Source organism: Colobus angolensis, unplaced genomic scaffold, assembly GCF_000951035.1.
Source record: "Colobus angolensis palliatus isolate OR3802 unplaced genomic scaffold, Cang.pa_1.0 Scaffold7, whole genome shotgun sequence".
Lineage (NCBI taxonomy): Eukaryota > Metazoa > Chordata > Mammalia > Primates > Cercopithecidae > Colobus > Colobus angolensis.
The window spans coordinates 23648031-23660734 of NW_012120709.1; the positions used below are offsets into that span (position 1 = coordinate 23648031).

The 12704-nt window shown below is 55.2% G+C and overlaps 2 protein-coding genes across 6 annotated transcripts in view; one reads left to right on the forward strand and one right to left on the reverse strand.

Moving 5' to 3' along the window:
* The first annotated feature begins 1498 nt into the window (after window positions 1-1498).
* On the forward strand, window positions 1499-7100 carry TAGLN (transgelin). Of its 5 annotated transcripts, none has more exons than XM_011926834.1 (5): window positions 1499-1763; window positions 5308-5499; window positions 5604-5781; window positions 6082-6184; window positions 6514-7100. In XM_011926834.1, the coding sequence occupies exons 2-5, from the start codon at window positions 5320-5322 to the stop codon at window positions 6656-6658; spliced, it is 606 nt and encodes a 201-aa protein (XP_011782224.1). In that variant the 5' UTR covers window positions 1499-1763; window positions 5308-5319; the 3' UTR covers window positions 6659-7100. The 5 variants fall into 5 exon arrangements, with proteins under 5 accessions (XP_011782224.1, XP_011782225.1, XP_011782227.1 ...); XM_011926835.1 differs by having other exon boundaries at window positions 1655-2140; XM_011926837.1 differs by lacking the exon at window positions 1499-1763 and adding an exon at window positions 2589-2669.
* A 279-nt stretch (window positions 7101-7379) lies between these two features.
* The window catches only part of PCSK7 (proprotein convertase subtilisin/kexin type 7), a 27268-nt gene continuing 21943 nt past the window's right edge, over window positions 7380-12704 (reverse strand). The window contains exons 13-17 of the mRNA XM_011926838.1: window positions 11194-11350; window positions 10280-10374; window positions 9371-9464; window positions 8986-9103; window positions 7380-8661 (exon numbers count right to left, since the gene is read on the reverse strand). Coding sequence (XP_011782228.1) covers window positions 8302-8661; window positions 8986-9103; window positions 9371-9464; window positions 10280-10374; window positions 11194-11350 — 824 coding nt within the window. The 3' untranslated portion in view covers window positions 7380-8301. The remainder of the gene's footprint in view (window positions 8662-8985; window positions 9104-9370; window positions 9465-10279; window positions 10375-11193; window positions 11351-12704) is intronic.

The following is a 12704-nucleotide window of genomic DNA, read 5'->3' on the forward strand; positions in this document are numbered from 1 at the left end:
CACGCCATCCCCCCACAGACACCCCTCCTTACCTCCCCAGGAACAGCGGTCTCTGCCCACCTGGCCCCACCCGCCAGACTGAGGCTCGCTTCACCTCTGACCGGAGTGCCCCCCAGCTCACCAGGCCGCAGGCCCAGGCTGTGCTCCCTGATGGGGCGTTTGTAATCTGCTGAGCATGCGGGCTGAGGCAGGAGGCTGGTGGAAGCTGGGCAGGTTCCAAGAGGAGGGAGTTTTGACATGTCCCTGAAAGGTTCATTTAGACTTCAGTCAGCTAAAGAGGACACGATTTGGAGGCCAAGGAATTTGGTGAATTCAGAACACAACCAGAGGTCTGCGGGGTCAGGGATGGAGGAGCGGGCTTTTTCCCCTTGCTGGGGCCCCGCTCCTCTTCCTGCTCTTCCCGCAGGCGCCACTGGGAGGTGCTATGGCTGTGCCTCCCCTGGGCTCGAGCGTGTCTGGCTGCAGTGGGCAGAGCTGCGGAGGTGGGTCCCTCCTCTGCCACGCCTGGCAGCCCCCTCCTAGGGCCTTGTTTGGCTTGGGGTGGTGCCGGGTGTGGTGGCGTGTGTGTCGCGGAGAGTGTTAGGTCCTCCCTACCAGGTGCCCTTGCAGGGGAGTGCCACAGCAGGCAGTCCAGGGATCCCACTGTTAGTCTCAACGTTTTTTAACCTCCTGTCTCTCCCCAGGATCCCTGAAGCCAGGTACAAGCAAGATGGGAGTGGGTCATCTCCGTGGAGAGACAGAGGCTGGTCTGTTTTCCAGGCTGGTAGGGACTGTTCCTAAAGGGAGGAAGGGATACCAGCCTCCTGAGCCTTGTGTTGCTGCGTTAGTGTCTCAGGCCCTGCCAGGCCTTAGAGACCCTCTTATTGACATTGCCCACTGGATGGGGACCAGAGTTGGACACAGCTTCTGCCGAACCCTCAAATCCCAGCCTAAAGCATGTAACTCAATACCTACCTGAACTGAAAGGTCTTCTCAACCTGGGCAGTGTGGTACAATTGAAAGGGTGGGTCTGACCACCTCTCCTGCACCCACGGGAGTCGGCAGAGGTGCGCAGGATCTGCCACTCACCATTCACCATGTGGCCTTGAGGAAGATGCACTCGGGGCCTCAGTTTCCTCATCTGTAAAATGGGGATGTAATTACACTCTCACAATGTAGCTGTGAGTATTCACTGAGAGCTCTGCAGAGGGCCTGGTGTGGAGTAGGTCCTCAGGAAAGGTTGGATCCATGTCTTATCAGAGCTAAAAGCCCCAGGAGGAGAGGGGGGCTGGTTTGTCCCCACAAACCCCAGGGATCCCCAGCTCCCCAGCCCCTTGCCCCTCTCTCCAGCCAGACTCTATTGAACTCCCCCTCTTCTCAAACTCGGGGCCAGAAAGCAGTGAGGTAGGAGCAGCCGTAAGTCCGGGCAGGGTCCTGTCCATAAAAGGCTTTTCCCGGGCCGGCTCCCCGCCGGCAGCATGCCCCGCCCTGGCCCGCTCCATCTCCAAAGCATGCAGAGAATGTCTCGGCAGCCCCGGTAGACTGCTCCAACTTGGTGTCTTTCCCCAAATATGGAGCCTGTGTGGAGTCACTGGGGGAGCCGGGGGTGGGGAGGGGAGCCGGCTTCCTCCAGCAGGGAGGGGGCCGAGGAGCAAGCCAGCGGGGGAGGCTGACATCACCACAGCGGCAGCCCTTTAAACCCCTCACCCAGCCAGCGCCCCATCCTGTCTGTCCAAGCCCAGACACAAGTCTTCACTCCTTCCTGCGAGCCCTGAGGAAGCCCTGTGAGTGCACTGGCTGGGGCTTGGAGGGAAGTTGGGCTGGAGATGGACAGGAACAGTGGGTGCATTTCAGGCAGGCTCTCCTGAGGTCCCAGGCGCCAGCTCCTGGCTGGGGAAAAACTCACCCCTCAGCCTGGCGTTGGGGGCCCAAGCTCCAGGCAGAGTGGGCTGGATCTCTCTCAGACCGGGCAGCCCTGGGCTCATTGTAGTGCCTGGGATGACTTGGCTGGTGCAGAGGAATTGATGGTGGAAACCACCGGGGTGAGAGGGAGGCTCCCCATCTCAGTCAGCCGCGTCCACAGGGTGTGCGTAAGGCTGCAGGCGCTGGCTGGTTGGGCCAAGGCTCTGCTGTCTGTCACCCCTCTAGAACCTCCAGGGAGGTGAGGAGTGGGTGAATGCACCTGTGTTGGAGCACAGTGTCCCACTCTGGCGGGTCCCCAGGGCCTGAGCAGCAGCGATAGCCCTGTGACAATGCGAAGGGCCACAGAACTCTTGTATTCCACGGTCTGGGGCAGCAGAGTGTGGAGATGGGAGGCCTGTCCTTCCGACAAGCAGCCGCTTCCACTGTCTGCCAGTGGGAGGCCACCCGCACTGTAGCAGAGGGGTGGGGGGCGGGTACTGCCAAGGAGGAGCTTTGGAGTGATGGACAGGGCAGGCCTGGGACCCTTGGTCTTTTCCAAAGCGTAGTTTCCTTTCGAGGTACTATTCCAAAGGTAGCAGTGAGGATGGCGCACGTTTATGTGGCCGTGGAGTGGAGAGGAGCCACGCTGTTTGTCCGTGGAGTGGAGAGGAGCCACGCTCCTGCCCTCTCAGAGGCCCAGATGTGCTCACTCCTGTTTGGGAAGAGAGAAGGGGCACAGCAGCCCTGCAGGGTCCCCTGGTTCTACTCGTGTTTCTGGGCTTCTGCTGGTAGGCGGTGCCACCTACCCGTTTGCCCCTGGACTTTCTTTCTCCACTGCCCACTTTCACCTCAGCTCAGGGGAGGGGCCCTGGCAGGAGCCCCAGGGCAGGAGGGTCCAAGCCTGTCCATGCTGTCCTGGGAGTGTCTTGGGGTGCCCTGGGTGGGCCGCCCCGTAGTCATCCTCCTCTCCCCTCCCCACTGGCTCGAAGGTGGGACCGGGGAGGCTTCATCAGAGGACTCTAAAGGATTTCTGGGGATTCTCCACCTTTAGACCCTGACCCAGGAGGAGGAAGGGGAAGGATGGTGGTGCTGGGTGGGAGTGGGGGTGGTGTGTGCTTCATCCTCCCTCTGACCAAAATCCAAATCTTATCTCTAGACCTGGGGGCTGCAGTGTTGTGTACCTGCCACCCTTAGCCTTGCTGCTTTGACCTGTACTGTCTGTTCTGAGCCTCCTGAGACTGGAAGCTGGGGGTAGGGGACACACACACTTTACTTTCCATCCTGTTCCTCGGGAGCCCAGCAGGGGTGCAGCAGGGGAAGGCAGGCATGAGGGCAGGTGGAGTGGGGGCAGAAGCAGGGCCAGGGACAGAAGGTGGGTGCCTGTCTGGGATGGTGGTGCAAAAGCTGAGACAGGCTGGGATGGATGGAGGCCAGGATGCAGGGCTACCAAAATCACCTGGTCCCAGCTGGCTTGGGGGTTTGGACCACAGTTCTTTGTGCAGGAGTCCTTGGGTGTTTGGGGAGCAGGGGTGGGACACTTAGGGTGAAGGGAGGGATTGGCTGTCGCTGAACAGTGGAACAGAGCACTGTCTCTGGGGTCTCTGGCATCACTGGCAGGGAGAGGGCTGGCTGGGCCAGAAGCCCACCGCATCCCCAGTGCTCAGAGAACGGGGTCCTCAGAGGTGGTCCTGCCCCCACTTTACACATAAGGAAATAGACGCAAGGAGGAGAGGGATGCCCAGTGGCAAGCGCTTCGATGAGTCCATGTGAACGCTGCTGCGTGCTCAGGGAATGATGGTGAGAAGCGGGTGGAGGCTGGAGCGGGCAGCAAGGAACTGACATTTCTAGGTCCGTTTTTCACTCCTTGGTCAAAGGCAGGCTCTCTCCCTGGTCATTACCAGGAGCCTGGCTCTGGGCAGCAAAGAACTGACATTTCGAGGAGCTCTGCTAAGGGCTGGGCAGTATGTGAGGGAGTTCACAGACACCGTCCCATTTTCACAGCCCTCTGAGGTCGATAACATAACCCCCGCTTCACGGATGAGGAACTGGAGCCCAGAAAGGCTGTCAGCCCTGGGAAAGGAAGGGCAGGGCATTGGGCTGGGCAGCTGGCCGGGACCGCTGGGGTGTGATGGTGTTTGCTCTGCTTCCCGCAGCTGGGGTGCCGGTGAGGAGGGGTCTCACCAGAGGGGGGCCGGGAGAGCGCGCTCTTGCCTCCGTCCTCAGACCAGTGTGTCCCTCCCAACCTCTGACCTCTCTGAGGCCAGGAGATGGGTTCGGCTTCCTTTGGTACCTCTTTTGGAAGTCTCTTCAGACAAACACTGGAGCACTCTAGGGTGCTGTGGTCAGGTTAGTGGCCAGGTCAGGTTCCTGTTCCTGTTCCCAGCCACCCCCATCCATCTGCCCAGGGACCTACCTGCCTGGCCTGCTCCTGCCGCCACCCCTCTCCATGAGTGGGACTCCTGAGCAGTGCCAGGCCCAGGCCCTCAGGGTGGCAGTTGCTGGATGGGGCCGGGCTTCCCATTCCCTGGCAGGCAGACTGTTGGCTCTGGAAGATCCCTGGGGGACTCTGACTTCTTGGTTACTCAGGCTACTCCTTAAGGGTAGCCTTATGAGAGCATAAGGGCATGAGGGGAAGTCAATGGGTAGACCAGGTGTCTCTGGTTCCTCTGAGGAAATGCAGCTTCTTTGCCAAGAGTTCTTGGGCTTTGGTGGCTTCCTAGCCCTTGCCTGGGGTGGGCAAGTTTTAGTCTCTTCAGCTGCAGACCGGAAGCTGAGCTGACCTGAAAAGAGCTGCAGTTCTGGAGTTCCAGCTTCCAGGCCAGGGCCAGCTTCTGGGTGACAGTGGGAGGTGATGGTTCCTTGAGGCAGAGGCAGTAAACCCTCACACCTGCAGCTGGACAAACGCCCCAGCTGGCTGTATTCTGTGCAGGCAATGTGGTTTCTGGAAGATCTCTCCAGTGGCTCTGTGGCTGGTCTTGGCAAAGAATGTTCTAGACCAAAGGTTGTCAAACTGCCACTCATGGGCCAAATCCAGCCTGCTGTCTGCTTTTGTAAATAAAGTTTTATTGGAACAAAGCCATGTTCATTTGTTACATATTGTCTATGGCTGCTTTCACACTGCAACAGCAGAGACCACATGGCCTGCAAAGCCTAAACTATGTTCTGTCTTGTCCTTTACAAAAACAGTTTACTGATCCCTGCTCTAGACCTCCAAAGACCTGGTATCCTGTTTCCTGGTGTTCAAGTTCAGAGAGGTGTCTGGACTAGGGGCTGAGCCTGGCCTGAATGGGCAGTGCTGTGACAAGTGTCTAGGATGGCTGGGTACCCTGCACAGAGCTAGAAGGCTGCCTGGCACAGGTGAAAGCAGAGCTGCTCCCTGATCCTCTGACCCTCTGCCCCTCCCTGCTTCACCCTGGCCTGCTTTAGCTCTCTGCAAACATGGCCAACAAGGGTCCTTCCTATGGCATGAGCCGCGAAGTGCAGTCCAAAATCGAGAAGAAGTACGACGAGGAGCTGGAGGAGCGGCTGGTGGAGTGGATCATAGTGCAGTGTGGCCCTGATGTGGGCCGCCCAGACCGTGGGCGCTTGGGCTTCCAGGTCTGGCTGAAGAATGGCGTGGTGAGTGGCACCCTGGGCTGGGGGCTAGGGTGTGCCACCTTGTGAGTCCTGGACCAATCCCTGAGCTGAGTGCTAAGCTGCGTCCTATGCCCTATGCCTGGTAGATTCTGAGCAAGCTGGTGAACAGCCTGTACCCCGATGGCTCCAAGCCGGTGAAGGTGCCCGAGAACCCGCCCTCCATGGTCTTCAAGCAGATGGAGCAGGTGGCTCAGTTCCTGAAGGCGGCTGAGGACTATGGGGTGATCAAGACTGACATGTTCCAGACTGTTGATCTCTTTGAAGGTAGAGAGGAAGAAGGGGTTGGGGGAGGAGGTGGGCAGGAGGACAGGGTGCTGGGGCAGGGAGAGGGAATGACCAGAATATGCCACAACTAGGGGTGTGCTCACCTGCACACAGCAGGGATGGGATATGCCGAGAATAACACGCCACACCCACAGGGCCCACTGAGTGGCCTCCCTTGAACTGGGGACAGCTCTTGCCCCTGGTTTGGCCATTTTTTTGTGAGAGACGGGGGCAGGCCCTGGCTTGGAGTCTTGTTTATACGTTCTTGATATTTGTCTCCTCTCTCCTGTCTTCTCACAGGCAAAGACATGGCAGCAGTGCAGAGGACCCTGATGGCTTTGGGCAGTTTGGCAGTCACCAAGAATGATGGGCACTACCGTGGAGATCCCAACTGGTTTATGAAGTATGTGGCCCCCAGGGAGCTTGTGGCTCCACATGGGGTGGGAGGCAGCTTGTGCTAAGGAGCTTGCGGGAAGGATTAGGGGAAGCAGATAGCCAAGAAGGGATGAAGTGGGGTCTGAGATCGGGAATAACAGGTCCTTAATACTCCTTGACCCCTCCCTTTCCACCCTCCTGCGCTCAGTTTCCCTAGCCTATGAGGCAAGCTAGATTAGGGAAAAAACGTGAAACAGGAAGGCAATGGGATCGAGCCAGGATGTAACAGAGGGGCCAGAAAACAGGTGGAAAACACACAGTGCTAGCGAGTCTTTATCCTGGTTCCTCCTTTTCTAGGAAAGCGCAGGAGCATAAGAGGGAGTTCACAGAGAGCCAGCTGCAGGAGGGAAAGCATGTCATTGGCCTTCAGATGGGCACCAACAGAGGGGCCTCCCAGGCCGGCATGACAGGCTACGGACGACCTCGGCAGATCATCAGTTAGAGGGGAAGAGGGCCAGCCCTGAGCCCTGCCCTCCCCAGCTCCCTGGCTACAGCCATCCCGCTTAGCCTGCCTCACCCACACCTGTGTGGTACCTGCCAGCCCTGGCCAAGCTTTGAGGCTCTGTCACTGAGCAACGGTAACTGCACATGGGCAGCTCCTCCCTGTGCCCCCAGCCTTAGCCCAACTTCTTATCTGAAAGCATCACTGCCTTGGCCCCTCCCTCCGGGCTGCCCCCACCACCTCTACTGTCTCCTCCCTGGGCTAAGCAGGGGAGAAGCGGGCTGGGGGTAGCCTGGATGTGGGCTAAGTCCACTGTCCTCCTTGGCAGCCAAAGCCCATTGAAGAAGAACCAGCCCAGCCTGCCCCTTATCTTTTCCTGGAATATTTTTGGGGTTGGAACTCAAAAAAAAAAAAAAAAAAAAATACATCAATCTTTTCTCAGGCCTGGCTGGCAGAGTTTGATTTGCTCTGGTCACTTCTGTTAGGGTTCCAGATCTGAGCACGGGACAGGCAGGCATCTCAGGCTTGTATGTGCTCCTGGCTGCCGTCCTCTGAAGGACCCTTCACGTGCCAAGATTCTGGGGGGGTCAGATTCTCAGAGGAAACAGGCCATAGAAGAACAGGAGAGTGAATCTTGGGGACCGAAGGGAAAAAGGAGCCACTCAGCAGTGCGCAGCGATTTTGGGGAGACAGAGGAAAAGAGAGACTGCAAGTGGCAGAATTGTTTGGAAGGTTTTTATTTTGGAAAAGCTGTGCAGAAAAAAATTCAAGAAAATGTTGCTGTGAGAAGAGAAAAACAAATCTTAAGCATTAAAAAAAAATTCAACCAACTAGCTCAGAAGAGGGGAGAAGGCCAAGGTTGAGAGAAGAGTCACAGCCTGTCAGGCAGATAGTTGGCCTCCGGCGGGAAGGCCATTTCCCTGAGCACTTGCAGAGGAAGACAGGGTGGTGGCAGGACTGGAGTGGCGGTGGCTCCCAAGGCTCTCTCCTCCAACACGCGCGTCTGCCATCTGCTCTGCAGTCCTGCCGCGGGACTCCCTAGTGAAGCAGCTCAGGCCTGGGGGAGTGGTGTGTATCCCAGCTGTGCCAGCAGCATCATACCAATCGTGGGGGCGGGGGTGAAGGAGCCAGGGGTTCATTCAAGGTTGGCTTCTGATCAGGCATCTTGGGAATGGATGATGGAGGTAGCCGCTTTCAGGACAGGCATGTCCAGGGGCTCCTCCCAGCCTCTACCCCAAAGTCCTCTTCCCAAGTGACCCCAGTGACGTTTCCATTGAGATGCGCTCCTGGCTATGTCAGGCATCTTCTTAACTCATGTGTGGGTGGGGGTCCCCCATGTGTGGGGAACCTAGGCAACCGGCTTGGCCCAAGAGAGACGAGGATGGAGGCAACCCAAAGAGGGCACCAATCCCCTGTCCAACACCTTCTCACCGAAGTTCCCGTTTGGCTGGAGGAAGACCCTGTGGCTCTGACCAGACTTCTCTGGCAGCAATCCTCTGCCATTTGTATCTTAAGAAGGCCCTCACCCTCTTTGAGTGGAGTCAGAGGATGCCTCAGATTCCAGATGTAAGCATCAGGGCTGCTTTCTCTCAAGAGCTCCCTAATTTTAAGAAGAGCCTGTCCCACACTGTCAGGCCCTGAGGTCAGCAGATCTGCTCCTCCTTCCCGTGCAGTAGGTCTCGGTGCTGATGAGGGCAGTCCAGGGCACTCTTGTTCTGAGACAGGCTCCAGTCCCCTTGCTCCAACAGGTCTGGGACAAGGAGGTCAGAGGTGGTGGGAGGGCCCCTGCTCTCTGTTTCCACTTCGTCTGGATCCTTGCTGCTGCAGAGTGGCACTGATTCTAGCTCTGTCCCTTCCTCCTTGGCTTTCCGGCTCCGATGGGGCCAGTGGCACGGTCCACTCCTACAAACTTGGTTGGAAGCCACATTCCTCTGGCTCAAATATACTTCCAGCATGTAGTAAACAGTCCAGAAGACGGTGAAACAGCCTACCAGCACCAGGGTCTGGGGTTGAGGCAAGCACCTACGTGAGGCACTGTTTCCCGAAGCCTACAGCCTTTCTCAGCCCAGGACAATGAGCTCAGAAAGTCTTTTTCCTTCTAGGGATGGCCTTTTTCACACAAACTCTTCCCCCTTCCCACTCCCCCAAAAAGACCTGTCCTATAAGAGTTAGGCTAGCAGGGTAGGAGCAATGCTATGAAACCACTGCTGGGACCCAGGTCCTCCCAGTCCTTCGCCACGCAGGTCACCCTGAGAAGCACGCTAAGAACTCCATCCCCAAGACAGGACAGTCCCATCTACCCGCAGCTTGAGTCTTGGCCCTAGTACCTTGAGGGTGTTGGGGGTGATGGCGTAACCATCTTCCTCAGGAATTTTCAGCCCCGGTGGGCAGGGCAGGGCGAAGTCATCATGCAGGTGTTTTCCACTCATGGCACTCTCTAGCAGCCTGTGGAGAAGAAAAGAGATGAGGATGTCCCACTGACTGTGGTTCCTGTACCATCTGCCCTCACCCATCTTCCCCTCCTACAGCTGAAGACAGGGAAGCCCCACAGCAGAAAGGAGAGGCCCAGACTGTGAGTTCCCAGCCCAGGGCTCCGTCTCCCAGCTTGAGGCTGGAGCTGGGAAACACAGCTGGGTTCAGAGGGCGATGGGCTCCCTAGGCGGCCCTTCCCCTGTGAGTGGCCTTCCATCTGACACATGCAGCTTTACCCACCTTTGTCTGTCCCTGATGTCTACTGGACTCCACACAGAGCCATATAGGGTCAGCTGCCATTGCCGGAGGATGCCGACCTGGAATGACTCATCCCCTAGGGCAGCAAGGGGCAGCTCGTGAGCCACGCCCCTCTGTCAGCCACGCCAAACAGCAGAGGCCCTGCCCACCCTGCCACCCAAAGGGGCTCAGGCCACATGGTCTGCTCTAGGAGCTGCCTCACTCTGTCCCACTGACCCCAGGGTCTGCAGAAGAGCCTCACTGTGTGCACCTAGGGATGGAAAAGGTTGAAAGATTGTACTCCAGAGCAGAGTCTTGCTTTTCTCTCCCATATTTTGGGGGTTCAGCTGGGATTCTGCTTGGAAAAAATGTCTTTCTACCAAATTAAAGAAAGCTTTGAAAACCACTGGCCTAGAGAATGTCTAACTTGACTGGAGGATGGGAGGGTTGAGCTCAATTTCCAGTCTATACACTGATAGTAAAGATACTCAAAATTCATGGATATTGTGGCCTTCACTTATGGTGACCTTCCATAAGTCACCTCAAACCTCTGGGCCAGTTTAAAAAAAAAATGGTGAAATGAGTCCTGCCCTTACCTGCCTACCGGGGCTGGCCGAAGGATGGTTACACGTAAAAGGAATTGAAATGTGGTTTCAACAAGGACTTTTTGTTGCTATCCTAGGAAAAATGGGTGGGTCACTCCTCCAAGGAATATGAGAGGCAGTATAAATGAACAGTTTCAGATAGCAACGCCCATTTCAAGGATGGGGCACACTCTTGGCATCAACCCTCTTGGTCCAGTGGCAACCCTATATATTGCACACGGGACACTTTCTGTGGGGACTCTGAGATGCAGAGGGACCAGATAACAAGCAGGAAAGGCAGGGCCTGGTGCGAGGGCACGAGGCTCACCGACATCCCTGACGACAAGCCTGTAGGTCCCTCGGGCTCTCTCCCCCCAGCATCGCACAGTGGAGAAGGTCCAGTCATTGAAGCCGTTGGGATCCCTGAGGAAAGAACACAGCAGAAACAGGTGGAAGGCGTGGGCCAGAGAGCTGACCTTCCCCCAACAACACTTTCTTCCTGCAGTAGCCATGGAAACTTGGGAGGGTGCCCCGAGGGGTTCTCAGGTGCCCCTTGCCCCTGGGGTCTCATGGAAGGAGGAACTTGTGTTAACATGGTGTGGTGGAAAAAGCAAGCATGGGGTGTGCACAGGCTTGGAATCCCATGGATCTAGGTTTATTCTTATTCTCTTGGGCACTTACTAGCTCCATGACTTGTTTCCTCTTTTTTTTTTTAGAGACAGGGTCTCACTCTGTTACCCAAGCTGGACTGCAGTGGCATGATCACCGCTCACAGCAACCTCAAACTCCCGGGCTCAAGAGATCCTCCCACCGCAGTCTCCTGAGCAGCTGGGACTATAGGCATATACCACCATGCTCGGCTAATCTTTAAATTCTTTGTGGAGAGGGTCTCACTTCGTTGCCCAGGCTGGTCTTGAACTCCTGGCTTCAAGTGATTCTCCTGCCTTGACCTCCCAAAGTGCTGGGATTACCGGTGTGAGGCACCATGCCCGGCCAGTTTCCTCATTTGTAAAAAGAGGTTACAAAGTCTAATCTACAGGGTTCTTAGAAGGATTAGAGAACGTGTATGTGAGGTGCAGGGCCTAGCACTTGAAGAAGGCATGTGATGAAAGGCTTCCAGCCGCCAGGGACAGCCAGTGCCACAGTAGTTTAGGACAGTGCCAGGATCCACTTCTCCCATTTCTTTTCCTTGGAAAGGCCCTTGCTGCAAAGGTTGCTCAGGCCTTGGGCGGGTGTACCTACGAGTCCATGCTGCGGGGGGCGCCGATGAGGGACATCATGCCGCTGGGGCAGAACAACTTCAGTTCCAAGCTGCCGCGCCGTGGGTGAGTGATGGAGACTGTCACTGCCACATGCTCCAAGGTCTTCAGCCCCGACATCTCCAGGTCCATCCTGCTGACTGTGGAAAGTCAGGCTGGGCAGCTGGGAAACCAGCCCACAACCACGCCTTCACTTCACCCCCACGTACACAAAGACACACGCTCACTGAAGCCACATACAAATGTCTACGGCAACCCTAACTGGGACCTCGCCTGTACTAGTAAATGGAATGGAGTTTCTGCTCTCAAGTTTACAACATAGCTTCGAGTCTAGTTGGGAAGACAGCACATACCCAAGACACAATATAAGAATCCAGTAGAGCAACTTCAATCATTCATACATCCAAAAAATTATTTACTGGATCCCTCCTACACTTCAGGCACTGTACTAGATGCTGGGAATATAAAGATAAGATAGGCATGGTCCCTGTCTTCTACCTGCAAGTGGAAAATGATATGGTATGGGAAACATACATAATTGATAAGGGAAGAGAAATAAGTCTGATGGTTTTAGGCACACAGCAGTGAGATACAATGAAGGAAATGAATACAGATTGGTAGAGAGGGTTGGTAGAGGGCATTGTAGGCAGTGGAAAAGGCATGAACAAAGATGGGTGAAAATGCACACATCTCACTGAAGACTATGCACAGTTAATTTTTTTAAAATGCTGGTGGATAAATTTCAATGAAATTATGTGAGTGAAAACAACCTCGAAAGAAGCATATAGCCGGGTGTGGTGGTGTGCACCTGTGGTCCCACTACCGGGGAGGGTGAGGTGGGAGGATCGCTTGAGCCTGGAAGGTGGAGGCTGCAGTGAGCCATGCTCATGCCACCACACTCCAGCCTGGGCAACAGAACAAGACTCTGTCTCAAAGAAAAAAAGAAAGAAAAATGACGCGTAGCACACAATTCCATTTACGTGATGTTAACTGAAGTAACATACCTGCAGAGATAGAGAACAGATAAATGGGTGCCAGGGGCCAGGGACAAGGGAGGGGATGGGTGTCGCCAGAAAGGGGTAACACAAAGGAGTCTTGTGATAATGGAATGGTTCCAGATCTTGTTTGTGGTGGTAGTTATGCAAGGCCACATGTGATAAAATTGCATACAGCTACACACGCGCAGATATAAATATTGACAGCATGTATATCTGGTGAACTCTGAATAAATGCTATGGATTGTACCAATGTCTATTTCTTGGTTTTGATATTATACTTTAATTGTGTGAAACATTAAGATTGGGAGAAGGGTGCATGGAACTTCCCTTGTACATTTCTTTGAAACCTCCTGTAAATCTACAATTATTAAAAAAAAAGAAAAAAAAGAAAAAAAAAACTACTGAAGTGGAAGACTCAACTGGAGACTATTAAGAAATTAGGCTGTAATGAGAACGATTCTTTTTTTTTTCTTTGTTTTGTTTTGAGACAGAGTCT